At 45.6% G+C, this 25,750-nt stretch overlaps 1 protein-coding gene and 1 long non-coding RNA gene across 2 annotated transcripts in view; both read left to right on the top strand.

The window, feature by feature from the left end:
- LOC145860421 (uncharacterized) overlaps nt 1-13,119 on the top strand; it is a 76,992-nt gene extending 63,873 nt beyond the window's left edge. Inside the window, exons 3-5 of the mRNA XM_082961412.1 lie at nt 6,008-6,056; nt 7,216-10,715; nt 13,099-13,119. Of these exons, the coding sequence (XP_082817538.1) occupies nt 6,008-6,056; nt 7,216-10,715; nt 13,099-13,119 (3,570 nt within the window). The remainder of the gene's footprint in view (nt 1-6,007; nt 6,057-7,215; nt 10,716-13,098) is intronic.
- A 930-nt stretch (nt 13,120-14,049) lies between these two features.
- Nucleotides 14,050-15,525, top strand: LOC145860393 (uncharacterized). Its single transcript, XR_014380424.1, has 5 exons — nt 14,050-14,174; nt 14,267-14,328; nt 14,482-14,582; nt 14,756-14,934; nt 15,063-15,525. It is a non-coding gene; the product is annotated as an uncharacterized LOC145860393 (long non-coding RNA).
- Nucleotides 15,526-25,750: the final 10,225 nt, after the last annotated feature.

The raw sequence follows: 25,750 nt of genomic DNA, 5'->3' as shown, positions 1-25,750 counted from the left end.
CAGCGGCAACTACAACAAATGCTGTTCTTACAACCACAACGACCGAAGCACCTTCTACAACAACTACAACTTCAGCTCCTACGACAACCACAACAGCAACACCTACAACAACTGTAGCTCCAACAACAACTGCAGCTCCATCAACAACTTTAGCCTCTACTTCAACAAAAGCAGCAGCCCCTACGACAACTACTGCAGCCCTAACTACAACAACTGCTGCTCCTACGACCACTACAACTCCAGAACCTACTACGACAACCAGTGCAGCTCCTACTACAACAACTGCTGTTCTTACAACCACAACGACCGAAGCACCTTCTACAACAACTACAACTTCAGCTCCTACGACAACCACAACAGCAACACCTACAACAACTGTAGCTCCCACGACAACTGCAGCTCCTACAACAACTTTAGACTCTACTTCAACCACAGCAGCAGCCCCTACGACAACTACTGCACCCCTAACTACAACAACTGCTGCTCCTACGACCACTACAACTCCAGAACCTACTACAACCACCAGTGCAGCTCCAACTACAACAACTGATGTTCTTACAACCACAACGACCGAAGCACCTTCTACAACAACTACAACTTCAGCTCCTACGACAACCACAACAGCAACACCTACAACAACTGTAGCTCCCACGACAACTGCAGCTCCTACAACAACTTTAGACTCTACTTCAACCACAGCAGCAGCCCCTACGACAACTACTGCACCCCTAACTACAACAACTGCTGCTCCTACGACCACTACAACTCCAGAACCTACTACGACAACCAGTGCAGCGGCAACTACAACAACTGATGTTCTTACAACCACAACGACCGAAGCACCTTCTACAACAACTACAACTTCAGCTCCTACGACAACCACAACACCTACAACAACTGTAGCTCCAACGACAACTGCAGCTCCATCAACAACTTTAGCCTCTACTTCAACCACAGCAGCAGCCCCTACGACAACTACTGCAGCCCTAACTACAACAACTGCTGCTCCTACGACCACTACAACTCCAGAACCTACTACGACAACCAGTGCAGCTCCTACTACAACAACTGCTGTTCTTACAACCACAACGACCGAAGCACCTTCTACAACAACTACAACTTCAGCTCCTACGACAACCACAACACCTACAACAACTGTAGCTCCCACAACAATTTTAGCATCTACTTCAACCACATCAAGTGCCCCTACGATAAACACTGCAGCCCTAACTACAACAACTGCTGCTCCTACGACCACTACAATTCCAGAACCTACTACAACCACCAGTGCAGCTCCAACTACAACAACTGATGTTCTTACAACCACAACCACCGAAGCACCTTCTACAACAACTACAACTTCAGCTCCTACGACAACCACAACAGCAACACCTACAACAACTGTAGCTCCCACGACAACTGCAGCTCCTACAGCAACTTTAGACTCTACTTCAACCACAGCAGCAGCCCCTACGACAACTACTGCACCCCTAACTACAACAACTGCTGCTCCTACGACCACTACAACTCCAGAACCTACTACGACAACCAGTGCAGCGGCAACTACAACAACTGATGTTCTTACAACCACAACGACCGAAGCACCTTCTACAACAACTACAACTTCAGCTCCTACGACAACCACAACAGCAACACCTACAACAACTGTAGCTCCCACAACAACTTTAGCATCTACTTCAACCACATCAGCTGCCCCTACAACAACCACTGCAGCCTTAACTACAACAACTGCTGCTCCTACGACCACTACAACTCCAGAACCTACTACGACAACCAGTGCAGCTCCTACTACAACAACTGCTGTTCTTACAACCACAACGACCGAAGCACCTTCTACAACAACTACAACTTCAGCTCCTACGACAACCACAACAGCAACACCTACAACAACTGTAGCTCCCACAACAACTTTAGCATCTACTTCAACCACATCAAGTGCCCCTACGATAAACACTGCAGCCCTAACTACAACAACTGCTGCTCCTACGACCACTACAACTCCAGAACCTACTACAACCACCAGTGCAAGTACAACTACAACAACTGATGTTCTTACAACCACAACGACCGAAGCACCTTCTACAACAACTACAACTTCAGCTCCTACGACAACCACAACAGCAACACCTACAACAACTGTAGCTCCCACAACAACTTTAGCATCTACTTCAACCACATCAGCTGCCCCTACAACAACCACTGCAGCCTTAACTACAACAACTGCTGCTCCTACGACCACTACAACTCCAGAACCTACTACGACAACCAGTGCAGCTCCTACTACAACAACTGCTGTTCTTACAACCACAACGACCGAAGCACCTTCTACAACAACTACAACTTCAGCTCCTACGACAACCACAACAGCAACACCTACAACAACTGTAGCTCCCACAACAACTTTAGCATCTACTTCAACCACATCAAGTGCCCCTACGATAAACACTGCAGCCCTAACTACAACAACTGCTGCTCCTACGACCACTACAACTCCAGAACCTACTACAACCACCAGTGCAAGTACAACTACAACAACTGATGTTCTTACAACCACAACGACCGAAGCACCTTCTACAACAACTACAACTTCAGCTCCTACGACAACCACAACAGCAACACCTACAACAACTGTAGCTCCCACGACAACTGCAGCTCCTACAGCAACTTTAGACTCTACTTCAACCACAGCAGCAGCCCCTACGACAACTACTGCACCCCTAACTACAACAACTGCTGCTCCTACGACCACTACAACTCCAGAACCTACTACGACAACCAGTGCAGCGGCAACTACAACAACTGATGTTCTTACAACCACAACGACCGAAGCACCTTCTACAACAACTACAACTTCAGCTCCTACGACAACCACAACAGCAACACCTACAACAACTGTAGCTCCCACAACAACTTTAGCATCTACTTCAACCACATCAGCTGCCCCTACAACAACCACTGCAGCCTTAACTACAACAACTGCTGCTCCTACGACCACTACAACTCCAGAACCTACTACGACAACCAGTGCAGCGGCAACTACAACAACTGCTGTTCTTACAACCACAACGACCGAAGCACCTTCTACAACAACTACAACTTCAGCTCCTACGACAACCACAACAGCAACACCTACAACAACTGTAGCTCCAACGACAACTGCAGCTCCATCAACAACTTTAGCCTCTACTTCAACAAAAGCAGCAGCCCCTACGACAACTACTGCAGCCCTAACTACAACAACTGCTGCTCCTACGATCACTACAACTCCAGAACCTACTACGACAACCAGTGCAGCTCCTACTACAACAACTGCTGTTCTTACAACCACAACGACCGAAGCACCTTCTACAACATCTACAACTTCAGCTCCTACGACAACCACAACAGCAACACCTACAACAACTGTAGCTCCCACAACAACTTTAGCATCTACTTCAACCACATCAAGTGCCCCTACGATAAACACTGCAGCCCTAACTACAACAACTGCTGCTCCTACGACCACTACAACTCCAGAACCTACTACAACCACCAGTGCAAGTACAACTACAACAACTGATGTTCTTACAACCACAACGACCGAAGCACCTTCTACAACAACTACAACTTCAGCTCCTACGACAACCACAACAGCAACACCTACAACAACTGTAGCTCCAACGACAACTGCAGCTCCATCAACAACTTTAGCCTCTACTTCAACCACAGCAGCAGCCCCTACGACAATTACTGCAGCCCTAACTACAACAACTGCTGCTCCTACGACCACTACAACTCCAGAACCTACTACGACAACCAGTGCAGCTCCAACTACTACAACTGATGTTCTTACAACCACAACGACCGAAGCACCTTCTGCAACAACTACAACTTCAGCTCCTACGACAACCACAACAGCAACACCTACAACAACTGTAGCTCCAACGACAACTGCAGCTCTATCAACAACTTTAGCCTCTACTTCAACCACAGCAGCAGCCCCTACGACAACTACTGCAGCCCTAACTACAACAACTGCTGCTCCTACGACCACTACAACTCCAGAACCTACTACGACAACCAGTGCAGCTCCTACTACAACAACTGCTGTTCTTACAACCACAACGACCGAAGCACCTTCTGCAACAACTACAACTTCAGCTCCTACGACAACCACAACAGCAACACCTACAACAACTGTAGCTCCCATGACAACTGCAGCTCCTACAACAACTTTAGCATCTACTTCAACCACAGCAGCTGCCCCTACGACAACCACTGCTGCCCTAACTACAACAACTGCAGCTCCTACGACCACTACAACTCCAGAACCTACTACGACAACCAGTGCAGCTCCAACTACAACTGCTGTTCTTACAACTACAACTTCAGCTCCTACGACAACCACAACAGCAACACCTACAACAACTGTAGCTCCCACAACAACTTTAGGATCTACTTCAACCACATCAGCTGCCTCTATGACAAACACTGCAGCCCTAACTACAACAACTGCTGCTCCTACGACCACTACAACTCCAGATCCTACTACGACAACCAGTGCAGCTCCAACTACAACTGATGTTCTTACAACCACAACAACCGAAGCACCTTCTGCAACAACTACAACTTCAGCTGCTACGACAACCACAACACCTACAACAACTGTAGATCCAACGACAACTGCAGCTCCATCAACAACTTTAGCATCTACTTCAACCACAGCAGCTGCTCCTACGACAACCACTGCAGCCCTAACTACAACAACTGCTCCCCCTACGACCACTACAACTCCAGAACCTACTACGACAACCAGTGCAGCTCCAACTACAACAACTGATGTTCTTACAACCACAACGACCGAAGCACCTTCTACAACAACTACAACTTCAGCTCCTACGACAACCACAACAGCAACACCTACAACAACTGTAGCTCCAACGACAACTGCAGCTCCATCAACAACTTTAGCCTCTACTTCAACCACAGCAGCTGCCCCTTCGACAACTACTGCAGCCCTAACTACAACATCTGCAGCTCTTACGACCACTACAACTCCGGAACCTACTACGACAACCAGTGCAGCTCCAACTACAACAGCTGATGTTCTTACAACCACAACGACCAAAGCACCTTCTACAACAACTACAACTTCAGCTCCTACGACAACCACAACAGCAACACCTGCAACAACTGTAGCTCCCACAACAACTTTAGCATCTACTTCAACCACATCAGCTGCTCCTACAACAACCACTGCAGCCTTAACTACAACAACTGCTGCTCCTACGACCACTACAACTCCAGAACCTAATACGACAACCAGTGCAGCGGCAACTACAACAACTACTGTTCTTACAACCACAACGACCGAAGCACCTTCTACAACAACTACAACTTCAGCTCCTACGACAACCACAACAGCAACACCTACAACAACTGTAGCTCCAACGACAACTGCAGCTCCATCAACAACTTTAGCCTCTACTTCAACCACAGCAGCAGCCCATACGACAACTACTGCAGCCCTAACTACAACAACTGCTGCTGCTACGACCACTACAACTCCAGAACCTACTACGACAACCAGTGCAGCTCCTACTACAACAACTGCTGTTCTTACAACCACAACGACCGAAGCACCTTCTACAACAACTACAACTTCAGCTCCTACGACAACCACAACAGCAACACCTACAACAACTGTAGCTCCCACAACAACTTTAGCATCTACTTCAACCACATCAGCTGCCCCTACGACAAACACTGCAGCCCTAACTACAAGAACTGCTGCTCCTACGACCACTACAACTCCAGAACCTACTACAACCACCAGTGCAGCTCCAACTACAACAACTGATGTTCTTACAACCACAACGACCGAAGCACCTTCTACAACAACTACAACTTCAGCTCCTACGACAACCACAACAGCAACACCTACAACAACTGTAGCTCCCACGACAACTGCAGCTCCTACAACAACTTTAGACTCTACTTCAACCAGAGCAGCAGCCCCTACGACAACTACTGCACCCCTAACTACAACAACTGCTGCTCCTACGACCACTACAACTCCAGAACCTACTACGACAACTAGTGCAGCGGCAACTACAACAACTGATGTACTTACAACCACAACGACCGAAGCACCTTCTGCAACAACTAAAACTTCAGCTCCTACGACAACCACAACAGCAACACCTACAACAACTGTAGCTCCAACGACAACTGCAGCTCCATCAACAACTTTAGCCTCTACTTCAACCAAAGCAGCAGCCCCTACGACAACTACTGCAGCCCTAACTACAACAACTGCTGCTCCTACGACCACTACAACTCCAGAACCTACTACGACAACCAGTGCAGCTCCTACTACAACAACTGCTGTTCTTACAACCACAACGACCGAAGCACCTTCTGCAACAACTACAACTTCAGCTCCTACGACAACCACAACAGCAACACCTACAACAACTGTAGCTCCCATGACAACTGCAGCTCCTACAACAACTTTAGCATCTACTTCAACCACAGCAGCTGCCCCTACGACAACCACTGCTGCCCTAACTACAACAACTGCAGCTCTTACGACCACTACAACTCCGGAACCTACTACGACAACCAGTGCAGCTCCAACTACAACAGCTGATGTTCTTACAACCACAACGACCAAAGCACCTTCTACAACAACTACAACTTCAGCTCCTACGACAACTACAACAGCAACACCTACAACAACTGTAGCTCCCACAACAACTTTAGCATCTACTTCAACCACATCAGCTGCCCCTACAACAACCACTGCAGCCTTAACTACAACAACTGCAGCTCCTACGACCACTACAACTCCAGAACCTAATACGACAACCAGTGCAGCGGCAACTACAACAACTGCTGTTCTTACAACCACAACGACCGAAGCACCTTCTACAACAACTACAACTTCAGCTCCTACGACAACCACAACAGCAACACCTACAACAACTGTAGCTCCCACGACAACTGCAGCTCCTACAACAACTTTAGACTCTACTTCAACCACAGCAGCAGCCCCTCCGACAACTACTGAACCGCTAACTACAACAACTGCTGCTCCTACGACCACTACAACTCCAGAACCTACTACGACAACCAGTGCAGCGGCAACTACAACAACTGATGTTCTTACAACCACAACGACCGAAGCACCTTCTATAACAACTACAACTTCAGCTCCTACGACAACCACAACAGCAACACCTACAACAACTGTAGCTCCAACGACAACTGCAGCTCCATCAACAACTTTAGCCTCTACTTCAACCACAGCAGCAGCCCCTACGACAACTACTGCAGCCCTAACTACAACAACTGCTGCTCCTACGACGACTACAACTCCAGAACCTACTACGACAACCACTGCAGCTCCTACTGCAACAACTGCTGTTCTTACAACCACAACGACCGAAGCACCTTCTACAACAACTACAACTTCAGCTCCTACGACAACCACAACAGCAACACCTACAACAACTGTAGCTCCCACAACAACTTTAGCATCTACTTCAACCACATCAGCTGCCCCTACAACAACCACTGCAGCCTTAACTACAACAACTGCTGCTCCTACGACCACTACAACTCCAGAACCTAATACGACACCCAGTGCAGCACCTTCTACAACAACTACAACTTCAGCTCCTACGACAACCACAACAACAGAACCTACTACAACACCTGCAGTTCCTACAACTGTAGCTCCCACGACCACTACACCTGCTGTACTTACTACAACAATCACAACTACAGCTCCTGCTACAACAACTGTAGCTTCTACATCAACCACAGCAGCTGCCTCTACGACAACCACTGCAGCTCTAACTACAACAACTGCTGCTCCAACGACCACTACAACTCCAGAACCTATTACAACAACCACTGCAGCTCCTGCTACAACAACTGCTATTCTTACAACCACTGCGACTGCAGCACCTTCTACAACAACTACAACTTCAGCTCCTACGACAACCACAACAGCAACACCTACAACAACTGTAGATCCCATGACAACTGCAGCTCCTACAACAACTTTAGCATCTACTTCAACCACAGCAGCCTTAACTACAACAACTGCTGCTCCTACGACCACTACAACTCCAGAACCTACTACGACAACCAGTGCAGCTCCAACTACAACAGCTGATGTTCTTACAACCACAACGACTGAAGCACCTTCTACAACAACTACAACTTCAGCTCCTACGACAACCACAACAGCAACACCTACAACAACTGTAGCTCCCACAACAACTTTAGCATCTACTTCAACCACATCAGCTGCCCCTACAACAACCACTGCAGCCTTAACTACAACAACTGCTGCTCCTACGACCACTACAACTCCAGAACCTAATACGACACCCAGTGCAGCGGCAACTACAACAACTGCTGTTCTTACAACCACAACGACTACAACTTCAGCTCCTACGACAACCACAACAGCAACACCTACAACAACTGTAGCTCCCATGACAACTGCAGCTCCTACAACAACTTTAGCATCTATTTCAACCACAGCAGCTGCCCCTACAACAACCACTGCAGCCTTAACTACAACAACTGCTGCTCCTACGACCACTACAACTCCAGAACCTACTACGACAACCAGTGCAGCTCCAACTACAACAACTGATGTTCTTACAACCACAACGACCGAAGCACCTTCTACAACAACTACAACTTCAGCTCCTACGACAACCACAACAGCAACACCTACAACAACTGTAGCTCCAACAACAACTGCAGCTCCATCAACAACTTTAGCCTCTACTTCAACCACAGCAGCTGCCCCTTCGACAACTACTGCAGCCCTAACGACCACTACAACTCCGGAACCTACTACGACAACCAGTGCAGCTCCTACTACAACAACTGCTGTTCTTACAACCACAACGACCGAAGCACCTTCTACAACAACTACAACTTCAGCTCCTACGACAACCACAACAGCAACACCTACAACAACTGTAGCTCCCACAACAACTTTAGCATCTACCTCAACCACATCAGCTGCCCCTACGACAAACACTGCAGCCCTAACTACAAGAACTGCTGCTCCTACGACCACTACAACTCCAGAACCTACTACAACCACCAGTGCAGCTCCAACTACAACAACTGATGTTCTTACAACCACAACGACCGAAGCACCTTCTACAACAACTACAACTTCAGCTCCTACGACAACCACAACAGCAACACCTACAACAACTGTAGCTCCCACGACAACTGCAACTCCTACAACAACTTTAGACTCTACTTCAACCACAGCAGCAGCCCCTCCGACAACTACTGAACCCCTAACTACAACAACTGCTGCTTCTACGACCACTACAACTCCAGAACCTACTACGACAACCAGTGCAGCGGCAACTACAACAACTGATGTTCTTACAACCACAACGACCGAAGCACCTTCTACAACAACTACAACTTCAGCTCCTACGACAACCACAACAGCAACACCTACAACAACTGTAGCTCCCACAACAACTTTAGCATCTACCTCAACCACATCAGCTGCCCCTACGACAAACACTGCAGCCCTAACTACAAGAACTGCTGCTCCTACGACCACTACAACTCCAGAACCTACTACAACCACCAGTGCAGCTCCAACTACAACAACTGATGTTCTTACAACCACAACGACCGAAGCACCTTCTACAACAACTACAACTTCAGCTCCTACGACAACCACAACAGCAACACCTACAACAACTGTAGCTCCCACGACAACTGCAACTCCTACAACAACTTTAGACTCTACTTCAACCACAGCAGCAGCCCCTCCGACAACTACTGAACCCCTAACTACAACAACTGCTGCTTCTACGACCACTACAACTCCAGAACCTACTACGACAACCAGTGCAGCGGCAACTACAACAACTGATGTTCTTACAACCACAACGACCGAAGCACCTTCTACAACAACTACAACTTCAGCTCCTACGACAACCACAACAGCAACACCTACAACAACTGTAGCTCCCACAACAACTTTAGCATCTACCTCAACCACATCAGCTGCCCCTACGACAAACACTGCAGCCCTAACTACAAGAACTGCTGCTCCTACGACCACTACAACTCCAGAACCTACTACAACCACCAGTGCAGCTCCAACTACAACAACTGATGTTCTTACAACCACAACGACCGAAGCACCTTCTACAACAACTACAACTTCAGCTCCTACGACAACCACAACAGCAACACCTACAACAACTGTAGCTCCAACGACAACTGCAGCTCCATCAACAACTTTAGCCTCTACTTCAACCACAGCAGCAGCCCCTACGACAACTACTGCAGCCCTAACTACAACAACTGCTGCTCCTACGACGACTACAACTCCAGAACCTACTACGACAACCACTGCAGCTCCTACTGCAACAACTGCTGTTCTTACAACCACAACGACCGAAGCACCTTCTACAACAACTACAACTTCAGCTCCTACGACAACCACAACAGCAACACCTACAACAACTGTAGCTCCCATAACAACTTTAGCATCTACTTCAACCACATCAGCTGCCCCTACAACAACCACTGCAGCCTTAACTACATTATCTGCTGCTCCTACGACCACTACAACTCCAGAACCTAATACGACACCCAGTGCAGCTCCTACTACAACAACTGCTGTTCTTACGACCACAACGACTGCAGCTCCTACAACAACTACAACTTCAGCTCCTACGACAACCACAACAGCAACACCTACAACAACTGTAGCTCCAACAACAACTGCAGCTCCATCAACAACTTTAGCCTCTACTTCAACCACAGCAGCTGCCCCTTCGACAACTACTGCAGCCCTAACTACAACAACTGCAGCTCTAACGACCACTACAACTCCGGAACCTACTACGACAACCAGTGCAGCTCCAACTACAACAGCTGATGTTCTTACAACCACAAAGACCGAAGCACCTTCTACAACAACTACAACTTCAGCTCCTACGACAACCACAACAGCAACACCTACAACAACTGTAGCTCCCACAACAACTTTAGCATCTACTTCAACCACATCAGCTGCCCCTACGACAAACACTGCAGCCCTAACTACAACAACTGCTGCTCCTACGACCACTACAACTCCAGAACCTACTACAACCACCAGTGCAGCTCCTACTACAACAACTGCTATTCTTACAACCACTGCGACTGCAGCACCTTCTACAACAACTACAACTTCAGCTCCTACGACAACCACAACAGCAACACCCATGACAACTGCAGCTCCTACAACAACTTTAGCCTCTACTTCAACCACAGCAGCTGCCCCTACGACAACTACTGCAGCCCTAACTACAACAACTGCTGCTCCTACGACCACTATAACTCCAGAACCTACTATGACAACCAGTGCAGCTCCTACTACAACAACTGCTGTTCTTACAATCACAACGACCGAAGCACCTTCTACAACAACTACAACTTCAGCTCCTACGACAACCACAACAACAGCACCTACTACAACACCTGCAGTTCCGACAACTGTAGCTCCCACGACCATTACCCCTGCTGTACTTACTACAACAATCACAACTACAGCTCCTGCTACAACAACTGTATCTTCTACGCCAAGCAAAGCAGCTGCCTCTATGACAACCACTGTAGCTCTAACTACAACAACTGCTGTTCCAACGACCACTACAACTCCAGAACCTATTACGACAACCACTGCAGGTCCTGCTACAACAGCTGCTATTCTTACAACCACTGCGACTGCAGCACCTTCTACAATAACTACAACTTCAGCTCCTACGACAACTACAACAGCAACACCTACAACAACTGTAGCTCCCACGACAACTGCAGCTCCTACAACAACTTTAGCCTCTACTTCAACCACAGCAGCTGCCCCTATGACATCTACTGCAGCCCTAACTACAACAACTGCTTCTCCTACGACCACTACAACTCCAGAACCTACTACGACAACCAGTGCAGCTCCAACTACAACAACTGCTGTTCTTACGACCACAACGACTGCAGCACCTTCTACAACATCAGCTCCTACGACAACCTCAACAACAGCACCTACTACAACACCTGCAGTTCCTACAACTGTAGCTCCCACGACCACTACACCTGCTGTACTTACTACAACAATCAAAACTACAGCTCCTGCTACAACAACTGTACCTTCTACTTCAACCACAGCATCTCTAACTACAACAACTGCTGCTCCAACGACTACTACAATTTCAGCTGCTACTACAACGACAACAACAGCCCCTACTACAACTCCTGCAGTTCCTACAACTGTGGCTACCACGATCACTACACCTGCTGTATTTACTACAACAATTACAACTACAGCTCCTGCTACAACAACTGTAGCATCTACTTCAACCACAGCAGCTGCCCCTACGATTTCCACTGCAGCCCTAACTACAACAACTGCTGCTCCTACGACCACTACAACTCTAGAAACTACTACGAAAACCAGTGCAGCTCCTACTAAAACAACTGCTGTTCTTACGACCACAACGACTGCAGCTCCTACAACAACTTTAGCATCTACTTCAACCACAGCAGCTGCCCCTACGATTTCCACTGCAGCCCTAACTACAACAACTGCTGCTCCTACGACCACTACAACTCTAGAAACTACTACGACAACCAGTACAGCTCCTACTAAAACAACTGCTGTTCTTACGACCACAACGACTGCAGCACCTTCTACAAAAACTACAACTTCAGCTCCTACGACAACCACAACAACAGCAGCTACTACAACACCTGCAATTCCTGCAAATATAGCTCCCACGACCACTACACCTGCTGTACTTACTACAACAATCACAACTACAGCTCCTGCTACAACAACTTTAGCATCTACTTCAACCACAGCAGCCGCCCCTATGACAACCACTGCAGCCCTAACTACAACAACTGCTACTCCTACGACCACTACAACTCCAGAACCTGCTACGACAGAACCTACTCCTACAACTGCTACAACTGCAGAACCTACCATGACAGCCAGTGCAGCTCCTATGACATCTGCTGTTCTTATGACCACATCAACTGCAGAACCTTCTACAGCAACTGTAAATCCTATGACAACAATAGTTGGTCATACGACACCTATTACAACAATTAATACTGCAGGTCCTACAACAACGACTACAACTGCAGCACCTACAAGTACAACCACAATTGTACTCCCTAACTCGACATCCAGAACTGCAACTTATAACTCAACTTCTATGGCATCAACAACTAGGTATGCAAGATACATTTGTATAAATATTTCATACAATTCAATTAACACTTTGTCAGTCAAGGAACCTTTGCAACAATGAACCTTGTATTTCCATGTATATCCTTGCTTGTGTCGTTATGAGTATAAATTAGCATATAATAACCCACCAAAAATAATATTAACTCTTGAACTGTTCAAGCTAGAGAGACCGAACCAACTTTCATATGTTCAGGCTATCCTATCCTATCCTATCCATCAATCTTTCCATCTACCTACTTTTTCCAATTATAACCAGTCACTACCATTACTACTGCAGTGACTGCCACTACTATAACTTATTTTACAACCATAAATACTTTAAGACAAGTTAGGCAGCACACACATTTTCTTTAGGAAATGTAATTTTCCATGTATTATTATTTCCTCTTAGATTTGGCACAGCCGTGGTTTTTGTTGAACTGATATTCAAGCTCAAAACACCAGTCCCCACTGAGAATGCTGTCCTTGGTGCCGTCAAGCAGCAATTGTCTCTTCAATCCAAGACCACTCAAACCACCTTCCAGAATGCAACTTATATCAGTGAGTTTAAGAAATTAGGCTTCATGAAGACATTTATCTCCACTCTATAAAATAATTTCTTAATAAGTACACATTCAACTGCTCCTGCTACCTAAATACTTCTTGAATGTTTTTTTTTATGTTGTTGAAACTCCTAAATTGTAGCAGTTCATTTGATATTTTGCTATAGTGACCATATTTTTGTGTGCTCACAGAACTTACAGATACTTCATTTGCCATCAAACTTGGTTTCAAAATAACCAATGTACCCCTGGAGTCTCTAAGTAATAGACTCACATTCACCAATGAGACCTACGTCCAGATACAGCTTTCAATTAACACACTAGTAAGATACTGTACTTCTATACCTAAGATACATCCATGGTCATGTTCAGGTCACGATAGTAATTGACAACTTGATGTTTTGTCTCCTTTTAGCTCCGTGAACTTCTCAGTGAACCAGACGGCAAACAGTTTCAATTTCCCAACGCCAACTTCATGTAAGTACAACATCATAACCTTGAACCAACCCATCTTTCTCAACTGCACTCTTTAGAATTTCTGCAGATGTCATTTAGCTGCTGCTTGTACAGCTAAACAGAAAGAAGGGACCATGTTCAACTCTCACACAAAATCCATTTTTACATTCACAGTGCTGATGGCACTGAAATCAGGGCAAACGTGACGTATGTATACAAAGAGGAAGATGTCAGCCACCCTAGTGGTTTTCTACAGGATGTCTTAAAAGTCTCAGGTATGCTGCTTTTGTTACCATACAGTTGTCATTTCTATGTTTTCTTTATGACAGTGAGTTATCAAACACCATGTAACATGAAAAATACTCAATTCGAAAACACTTTTATATCTATGTTTTGACATTTTACAAGTTTATAATCCCTCTAAAATGTTATTGTATTTATATTCTAGGTCTTCTGACCACCACTGTTGCCCCAACAACAACTATCAGCACCACACCACTTCCTACCCTTTTGCTGACTACACCTTTCAATACCACAAGTGTTGGAGGTTTTCCTGGCTGGGCTTTGGCCATTATCATTCCTTGTGGCATCGCTATCATTCTGGTACCCCTGTGGATCCTGCTATGTGTACGTATAGGCCTGTGTTCACATGTGTACTATGAAAATAGTTTACATAGTATTTCATCAAATAAGCAGTTTATTTTGTGCAATGATATTTTGCATGTGAATCATACTTCCCCATCTTTCTTTTGCAGTGTATGCTATGTGGCTGCTGTGCAGCTGTAAGGAGACGCTGGCACAGACGCAGATCTTACAATGTACAGTACACAACCAGAAACGGACTCTTCTGAGGTGACAACACTAACACCAGTGGGCAACTGTCATCACAAGAACAGCCAATTATCTATCTATATCTGCTAATCAGGAGACTTCATTGGGTGCTTGCATCTATTTTTTTTTTATCATGATAAGAAAATTCATAATGGGCTTAATAATCCACAGGCTTTTGCGCATTGTACAATATTTTATATTATACATCTGATTGTTAATCAAGGTTACAGTTGAGCTGAACAGTATGTATGTTTATGTATTTATTAGCTATGTACTTTATGTGGTTTCAAGCTGTGCTGTCCACTGACTAAAACGGTTATCAGTTATTTATTGAATGTAGATTAAAATATTTATTTGAGTTTTGTTATTTCCTCTTTTGATTAACTATTAACTAACTTATTTTCAACTGCAATACAGTACTTGTTTCTTCATCACACAGTTTGACAAATGTAATAAAGACTTTGCAAATCAGTATGAAGTTAACACTTTATGAATTGGTTTGACTCATGAGGGTGATTACAGCCAGCACATCTAAACATCAAAGGAAGTCAAGATTGTACGACCTGGCACCTTACGCTCAGAAATATCTAACACAATTTAATATCTACAGTACCAGTCAAAAGTTTGGACACACAAACTCATTCAAGGATTTTTCTTTCTTTTTACTATTTTCTACATTGTAGAATAATAGTGAAGATACCACAACTATGAAATAACACATATGAAATCATGTAGTAACCAAAAAGTGTTAAAATAAAAATATATTTTAGATTCTTCAAAGTAGCCACCCTTTGCCTTGATGGCAGCTTTGCACACTCTTGGCATTCTCTCAACCAGCGTCACCTGGAATGGTTTTCCAACAGTCTTGAAGTAGTTCCCACATATGCTGAGCACTTGTTGGCTGCTTTTCCTTCACTCTGCGGTCCAACTCATCCTAACCATCTCTATTGGGTTGAGGTCGGGTGATTGCGGAGGCTAGGTCATCTGATTTAGCACTCCAAATAGCCCTTACACAGCCTGGAGGAATGTTGGGTCATTGTCCTGTTGAAAAATAAATAATAGTCACACTAAGCGCAAACCAGATTGGATGGCGTATCGCTGCAGAATGCTGTGGTAGCCATGCTGGTTAAGTGTGCCTTGAATTCAAAATAAATCACAGACAGTGTCACCAGAAAAGCACCCCCACACCATCACTCTTCCTCCAAGTTTCTTCTTCTTATTGGTGTCCTTTAGTAGCAATTCGACCATGAAGGCCTGATTCATGCAGTCATCCCTGAAAAGTTGATGTTGAGATGTGTCTGTTACTTGAACTCCGTAAAGTATTTATTTGGGCTGCAATCTGAAGTGCAGTTAACTCTAACAAACCTATCCTCTGCAGCAGAGGTCATTCTGGGTCTTCATCTCCTGTGGCAGTCCTCATGAGAGCCAGTTTCATCATAGTGCTTGATGGTTTTTGCGACTGCACTTGAAGAAACTTTCAAAGTTCTTAACATTTTCCGAATTGACTGACCTTCATGTCTTAAATGACTGATGGACTGTTGTTTCTCTTTGCTTATTTGAGCTGTTCTTACAGACTTACAGTTCTTATAGACTTGGTATTTGACCAAATATGGCTATCTTCTGTATACCACCCCTACCTTTTCACAACACAACTGATTGGCTCAAACGCATTAGGAAGGAAAGAGGATTTCATTCACTTGCTATCTGGCACTGTAAACAAACGCATGCTAGAATCAAGGAAGGAACGAGAGGACAAATTATCAGCTAGGGAGGAGAGTAGTTAGCAAGCTAAATTAGATTGACAGGGTTTCTACTAGATAGCACAGCCACAAAGTTAAATTGGCTATATTGTAACAATTCATGAGAACATAATATGTGTTAATGGTTTAAAATCTCATTTTAAGAAGAGACATTTTAGAACTAGACAGGGTTTATGACTTTGTGACTCTAGTAATGACCATTTGCCGGGATTCCGATCATAAAGAAGGTGTCGCAGCGGTCCTTCTAGTTGGCAAATTTTGTTTCAAACTCTGTCATAAATGTCTGGCATTCATGCGTAATGCACACTGGCACTTCAACAAGGAAACAGCACTGTGCTTCAGACAAACACACAAGATTAAGTCTGAGGCTTGTAACATCAACAGTGCTAAGTGGCTGTACTACAGAAACACCGCTAACCAAACAACAGTGCTAGGTGGCTGTACTACAGAAACACCGGTCATCGTCGTGGGAAGGACGCATTGTTAAAAACTTTTGTAAACAACTGGTTGCAGTAAAGAGCCAACCTGGATACTAAGGAGATCCTGAGGGAAGTCGACGAGTAACAACAGCTTTATGCTATGGAGGAACAACATACTCCATCATGGAAAGATATGGCTACCTCACAAAAGAACTCTAACCCGACAAAAAAAGAAAGACATATTCATCTACAGACACGGATGATATACTTACCGTTGAAGTAGAGCCTAGTGCTCTGGCTGGAATCCATGCAACACTGGAAAAGTTGTGTGAGGAGGTTGCAAGGCTGAGGGGGTGTTTGGAGTTTAGCCTGAGTGAAATTCTCACGCTCCAAGTGGAGAACAAGGCACTCACTGCCAAGGTAAAAATCCACGATTCCAAAATGGATTGTCTACTCATGTAAAACAGGGTGATGAGGGAATCGCTACTAGACATACAAAGCCGTAGCATTCGTGAAAATCTAATATTTTCTGGGATTCCTGAGGACGCATCCAATAATCAGAGGGTGCGATCAGAGAATTCATGCAATCCACCTTGAAACTTCCTCTAGAGACCGTAAACAAGGTGGCTTTCCACCGAGTACACAGACTTGGAGCTCGGAGCGACAGACCAAGGGTCCCCGACCTATCATCGCAAAATTTGAACACTACCAACAAAAGGAGTTGATCAAAAGCAGGGGAAGGGAACTTAAAGGGATCAAATTCGGTCTCAATGACCAATTTCCACGGGAGATAAACGAACGTCGCAAGAGGCTGTATCCTGTACAGAGGCAACAGAGGTAGAGGGGTAAGCGTGCCTTTCTCATTGTGGACCAAGTCTTTATAGATGGACAGCTATTCCGTGACAGCTCCATAACACCATGGCTGTACTAAATTCTACAGGGACTTCAGGTTACGAAAATAAAGTATGGAAACTGTAAAAAAATCTGAAGATTATGAAGTGGATATGAACACATACGTACTCAATTACATGCTCGCTTACACATACGGACTTGACCTCGCTCTCTTCTCTCCCTCTCTCTCTAATGTTGAGGACTGTTCTATAATTTCATATGTTTCTTGTCTGTCTTTTCTATGTCTTTGTCTACATGTTTACAACAAGCAAGGGGAAGATATCAGAATATTGACATTGGGGAATAATAGCATATTGTACGGGATACATTTGTACTGTAGTGAAGCCGTCTCTATAGTAATGCAAGGCCTCTTTCATGATCATGTGAAACATCATTTGCTATGGAAATGCTGGGTTGTGTTTTTCAATGATGTTGAAGGTAATTATGATGCAACTATGACGTTGATACAATATGGATTGCAATTATCATCCTCAATATTAAGGCTATACGCACTACATGTTACACACATAGACACTCAACCATGCAAATTGGTGGGGTTATTTTTTATTTGGACATCACAAATTATAGTCTTATTCTTAAACAGATATCGTACACACACACTAAATCACATCCAATATCATACACACCTAATCAGTTTTACTAGAAACATAATGTAACGGCTGTCTTCTGTAGAAATGGACCAAGGCGCAGCAGGTATGTGAATACTCATCTTTAATTAAAATAAAGAAGTAAAGCATCCACTTAACAATGCAAAGAAAGTGACAACAGCTACAGTTCTGCAGGCTAGAAACGCAGTGCAAAAACAACCACCCACAACCCCAAAGAAAAACACACACACCTATATAGGACCTCCAATCAAAGGCAACTATACACACCTGCCTTCAATTGGAAGTCCAATCATCCACCCAACATTTAACCAACACAAACATGCCACGTCCTGACCCAACTACACCCTCTACTGGTCAGGACGTGACAGTACCCCCCCCCTCAAGGTGCAGACCCCGGGATGCACCTAAAAAAAGGAAAACACACACAAAAAAAAAAAAACCCAACAAAAAGGAACACCTAAACAATAAGGGAGGGAAGGGAGGGTGGCTGCCGTCACCGACGGCACTGTGCTACACCCTCCCTCCCCAACCCACCTATCCTGGAGGTGGCTCAGGTGCAGGACGTGGACCTCGCTCCACCTTCGGCGTCGCCCACTCTGTTGGCGCCGATCGCTGCGCCGGGCAGACGGGCCACTCGGGCTGACCCTGGCAGACGGGCCACTCGGGCTGACCCTGGCAGACGGACCACTCGGGCTGGGTCGGTAGGCATGCGGGCCACTCGGGCTGGGCCGGAAGGCATGCGGGCCACTCGGGCTGGGCCGGAAGGCATGCGGGCCACTCGGGCTGGGCCGGAAGGCATGCGGGCCACTCGGGCTGGGCCGGAAGGCATGCGGGCCACTCGGGCTGGGCCGGAGGGCATGCGGGCCACTCGGGCTGGGCCGGAGGGCAGGAGGACCACTCGGGCTGGACCGGAGGGCAGGAGGACCACTCGGGCTGGACCGGAGGGCAGGAGGACCACTCGGGCTGATCCTGACAGGCCGGGCACCCTGGCAGATCAGGGCAGGCGGGCACCTCTGGCAGAACAGGGCAGTCCGGCCACTCTGGCAGAACAGGGCAGTCTGGCCACTCCGGCAGCTCAGGGCAGTCTGGCCACTCCGGCCGTCCAGGGCAGTCTGGCCACTCCGGCAGTTCAGCGCAGTCTGACCTCTCTGGCGACTGTTGACTGGCGGGCAGCTCTGACGACTGTTGACTGGCGGGCAGCTCTGACGACTGTTGACTGGCGGGCAGCTCTGACGACTGTTGACTGGCGGGCAGCTCTGACGACTGTTGACTGGCGGGCAGCTCTGACGACTGTTGACTGGCGGGCAGCTCTGACGACTGTTGACTGGCGGGCAGCTCTGACGACTGTTGACTGGCGGGCAGCTCTAACGACTGTTGACTGGCGGGCAGCTCTGACGACTGTTGACTGGCGGGCAGCTCTGACGACTGTTGACTGGCGGGCAGCTCTGACGACTGTTGACTGGTGGGCAGCTCTGACGACTGTTGACTGGCGGGCAGCTCTAACGACTGTTGACTGGCGGGCAGCTCTGACGACTGTTGACTGGCGGGCAGCTCTGGTGATGGTTGACTGGAGGGCAGCACTGACGACTGTTGACTGGCGAGGCTGGGTTGACACACTAGACTCCTGATGCGTGGGGCTGGTATAGGACGTGCCAGCCTGGAGACACGCACCTCCATGCTAGTGCGTCTGGCGGGAAACACCGGACCGAAAGGGCGCACTGGCGGTCTTGAGTGCAGGGTTGGCATCACCCCTTCCGGCTCGATGCTCCCCTTGCCCTGGCACCTGCGGGGCGCTGGTACTGGGCGAACTGGGCTGTGCGTCCGTATAGGCGAGATGGTGCATACCTCAGCGTAACATGGCGCCCTCCACCTCGTACGCACCTCCCTGTAGTCACGGGTAGCTGGCTTACTGCTCCTCCCTGGCCTGGCCAAGCTACCCGTGTGCCCCCCCCAAAAAAAATCTTGGGGCTGCCTCTCGGGTTTCCTAGCCAACCGTGTTCCAGCGTAACGTTCCCGATGGTTCCTCTGTCCAGCTGCCTCCACTCTCCTGAGTGCCTCCACCTGTTCCCATGGGAGGCGATCCCTTCCGGCCAGGATCTCTTCCCAGGTGTAGGCTCCCTTGCCGTCCAGGACGTCCTCCCATGTCCATTGTTCCCTTTTTCTCTCCTGTGGCTTCCTCCTCTTCTGCTGCTTGGTCCTTTGGTGGGTGGTTCTGTAACGGCTGTCTTCTGTAGAAATGGACCAAGGCGCAGCAGGTATGTGAATACTCATCTTTAATTAAAATAAAGAAGTAAAGCATCCACTTAACAATGCAAACAAAGTGACAACAGCTACAGTTCTGCAGGCTAGAAACGCAGTGCAAAAACAACCACCCACAACCCCAAAGAAAAACACACACACCTATATAGGACCTCCAATCAAAGGCAACTATACACACCTGCCTTCAATTGGAAGTCTCAATCATCCACCCAACATTTAACCAACACAAACATGCCACGTCCTGATCCAACTACACCCTCTACTGGTCAGGACGTGACACATAATATCTGGTCTCAATTTTCTAACATCTGTGGCATTGGCTCACAGGCAAACAGGCAAGGGAATAAAACAAATATTGCTAGAACCTATTTCTTGAATTTTAATTATCAAACATTTGAAAGCTCTAATTTTGACCGTCATAATACCTCTTATGGTAGTAACTTTACAAGCACTAATTATGGTCAATATATACTGAGAATAGTATCTAGTTATGGTAAGGGGTGAAATAAGTATAGCCAGTTATAATTGTAATGGTTTAACGGTTTAGCAGATTATTAAAAAAAGATCAGTCTTTACGTTGCTTAAAGAAAAGGAATATAACATATAGTGCTTCCAGGAAACTCACTCTACATCCTTAGATGAAGTTGCGTGTAAAAAGGAATGGGGTGGTGAAATAATTTTATATCATGGACAAAGGAACTCAAAAGTTGTGATGATATTAATTAACAAAATAGTCAGGAAATAGTCAGCAAATAGTCAGGAATGATTCGCAAGGAATGTGGATATTTTTTATTATGAAAGTGGACGAAAAAGATATTTAGCTCATTAATCTCTATGGTCCAAATCAGGTTGATCCATACTTCTTTGAAAATATTTATACCAATTTATTGAACTTACAGGCAAACAAATGATCAAATCATTATGGTGGGAAGAGTTAATGGACCGTAAAGGAAATCACTCTACAAACTATCATCACTGTGCCCTTAAGGAAATCACAAATGTTATGGACACATTAGAAATAGTGGATATTTAGAGACTAAAAAACCCTGACCTAGTGAGATATACATGGAGGAGACTTAATCAAGCTAGTCACCTTGACTACTTTCTAATCTCTTTCTCTCTTGCATCCAAGGTTAAAAAAGTTTTAAAAGGAGACGGCCCCTTACTAGTGAAATGCAAAGCACTTAGAATTAAAAAGGTTTTACCAGATATTGTTCATCCTGATCAGACAGGATGTTTTTTTTACATGGACTATACACTGGAGATAATATACGACAATTACTAGAAATAATAGAACATCATCAAACATCTAGGAAGCCAGACCTGGTATTTATAGCGGATTTTTAAAAGGCCTTTGATAAAGTAAGACTGGATTTTATTTATAAATGCCTGGATTTTTTTTCGATTTCGGTGATTCTCTTATAAAATGGGTAAAACTAATATATTGCTACCCCAGGTGTAAAATAGCAAATAGCGGCTACTTCTCCGAGAGTTTTGAATTGTCAAGAGGAGTTAAATAAGGTTGTCCGCTGTCACCATATCTATTCGTTATGGCCATCGAAATGCTAGCTATTAAAATCAGATCCAATAACATTAGAGGATAAGAAATCCAAGGCTTAAAAACAAAGGTATCCATGTATGCCGATGACTCAAGTTTTAAATAAGTCCGCAAGCTAGATCCCTGCAATGTCTCATTGAAGATCTATATGACTTTCTGGACTCTCTGGACTAAAACCAAATGATGATAAGTGTACAATATTACATATTGGATCTTTAAAAAATACAACTTTTACATTACCCTGCAGTTTACCTATAAAATGGGCTGACGGTGAGGTAGACATACTTGGTATTCATATCACAAAATATATAAATGAGCTCTCCACAATGAATTTCAATAGTAAACTTATGGAAAAATTGCCCTGATTAACTCCTTGGTCATAGCTTAAATTCTTGTTAATATAACTGCACTGTCCAATTTACAGGAGTGATTACTGTGAAAAAATGCCATGCTATTGTTTGAGGAGAGCTCCGAACAACAAAACACTTTTTTCACCGAGATAGGTTTGATAAATTCACCTCTGAAGGTGAATTGCGTACTTACATTCTGAAATCTTGCTCTGATTTATCATCCAAAGGGTCCCAGAGATAACATGAAGTGTCATTTTGTTAGATCAAATCCTTTTTGATATCCTAAAATGGTCCATATATCATGCACGATCGATTTTGTATTTCCACTCTTTCAATTTGCAAAAAAGGGAATCTCTGAAAATCTCACCCTAAACGTTGTTTCAACGAGTCAAATCACATTCAAATGTATTCCTCAGAGATCCTAGAAGGTAACAAGACTTCACTATATCATTAGGGGTGTAGTATATCCTATAGGACACCATATTTGGTCAGAGAGCGACGCCTTCATGGCACGCCGATGACGCGGGTGGCCATCACTTGAACGACTGTATCTTTGTCAAATAAGCACCAATCTGGCTCAAACAACGCTAACTAGATAGTCAATGAGCTGGGCTTTTCGGAAGTATCTGGAAATCATGTATATGTCGTAAAATGTAGCTACTAACCTTGTATGACAGCATGCCTTTTCATTTTGGTCAAAAATTATAATTATTTTCAGAGTTATGAAGTTATGAAAACTGATTGTTTTGCAAATGTTGAACTTATACTGCTCAAAAAAATAAAGGGAACACTTAAACAACACATCCTAGATCTGAATGAAAGAAATTATCTTATTAAAGACTTTTTTCTTTACATAGTTGAATGTGCTGACAATAAAATCACACAAAAATAATCAATGGAAATCCAATTTATCAACCCATGGAGGTCTGGATTTGGAGTCACACTCAAAATTAAAGTGGAAAACCACACTACAGGCTGATCCAACTTTGATGTAATGTCCTTAAAACAAGTCAAAATTAGGCTCAGTAGTGTGTGTGGCCTCCACGTGCCTGTATGACCTCCCTACAACGCCTGGGCATGCTCCTGATGAGGTGGCGGATGGTCTCCTGAGGGATCTCCTCCCAGACCTGGACTAAAGCATCCGCCAACTCCTGGACAGTCTGTGGTGTAACGTGGCGTTGGTGGATGGAGCGAGACATGATGTCCCAGATGTTCTCAATTGGATTCAGGTCTGGGGAATGGGCGGGCCAGTCCATAGCATCAATGCCTTCCTCTTGCAGGAACTGCTGACACACTCCAGCCACATGAGGTCTAGCATTGTCTTGCATTAGGAGGAACCCAGGGCCAACCGCACCAGCATATGGTCTCACAAGGGGTCTGAGGATCTCATCTCGGTACCTAATGGCAGTCAGGCTACCTCTGCCGAGCACATGGAGGTCTGTGCGGCCCCCCAAAGAAATGCCACCCACACCATGACTGACCCAACGCCAAACCGGTCATGCTGGAGGATGTTGCAGGTAGCAGAACGTTCTCCACGGCGTCTCCAGACTCTGTCACATCTGTCATGTGCTCAGTGTGAACCTGCTTTCATCTGTGAAGAGCACAGGGCGCCAGTGGCGGATTTGCCAATCTTGGTGTTCTCTGGCAAATGCCAAACGTCCTGCACGGTGTTGGGCCGTAAGCACAACCCCCATCTGTGGACGTCAGGCCCTCATACCACCCTCATGGAGTCTGTTTCTGACCGTTTGAGCAGACACATGCACATTTGTGGCCTGCTGGAGGTCATTTTGCAGGGCTCTGGCAGTGCTCCTCCTGCTCCTCCTTGCACAAAGGCGGAGGTAGCGGTCCTGCTGCTGGGTTGTTGCCCTCCTACGGCCTCCTCCACGTCTCCTGATGTACTGGCCTGTCTCCTGGTAGTGCCTCCATGCTCTGGACACTACGCTGACAGACACAGCAAACCTTCTTGCCACAGCTCACATTGATGTGCCATCCTGGATGAGCTGCACTACCTGAGCCACTTGTGTGGGTTGTAGACTCCGTCTCATGCTACCACTAGAGTGAAAGCACCGCCAGCATTCAAAAGTGACCAAAACATCAGCCAGGAAGCATAGGAACTGAGAAGTGGTCTGTGGTCCCCACCTGCAGAACCACTCCTTTATTGGGGGTGTCTTGCTAATTGCCTATAATTTCCACCTGTTGTCTATTCCATTTGCACAACAGCATGTGAAATTTATTGTCAATCAGTGTTGCTTCCTAAGTGGACAGTTTGATTTCACAGAAGTGTGATTGACTTGGAGTTACATTGTGTTGTTTAAGTGTTCCCTTTATTTTTTTGAGCAGTGTATAATATGGCTACTAATACTTGGAAAGCTAAATCAAAGTCCAAGTATACGGATTTGACAATATTCTTGCAGAAAAATTTAATATGACTGCGAATGTTTCCTTCACAATTTCCCCAAATGTACCTGGGGACTTCACACTAAAAGTCTTGTAGTTCACTCATACTTCAAGGTATCTGAAACTTTGCACATACACTGCTGCCATCTTGTGAACACTTATCGGAATTACAAGCAGAGTGACGGCTAGAACTAGGACCTTTCTCTTGCATTTCAAAAATGGTGGTAGAAAAAAACCATTTAGTTTTTTGTTGTTGTATTTTCTTCTACCAGATCTATTGTGTTATATTCTTCAACATTCAATTCACATTTCCACAAACTTCAAAGTGTTTCCTTTAAAATGTTACCAA

This window comes from Salmo salar, chromosome 14 (assembly GCF_965601325.2).
Source record: "Salmo salar chromosome 14, fSalSal1, whole genome shotgun sequence".
Lineage (NCBI taxonomy): Eukaryota > Metazoa > Chordata > Actinopteri > Salmoniformes > Salmonidae > Salmo > Salmo salar.
The sequence above is the reverse complement of the archived record's forward strand: the minus strand, read 5'-3'. Positions and strand labels throughout refer to the sequence as shown.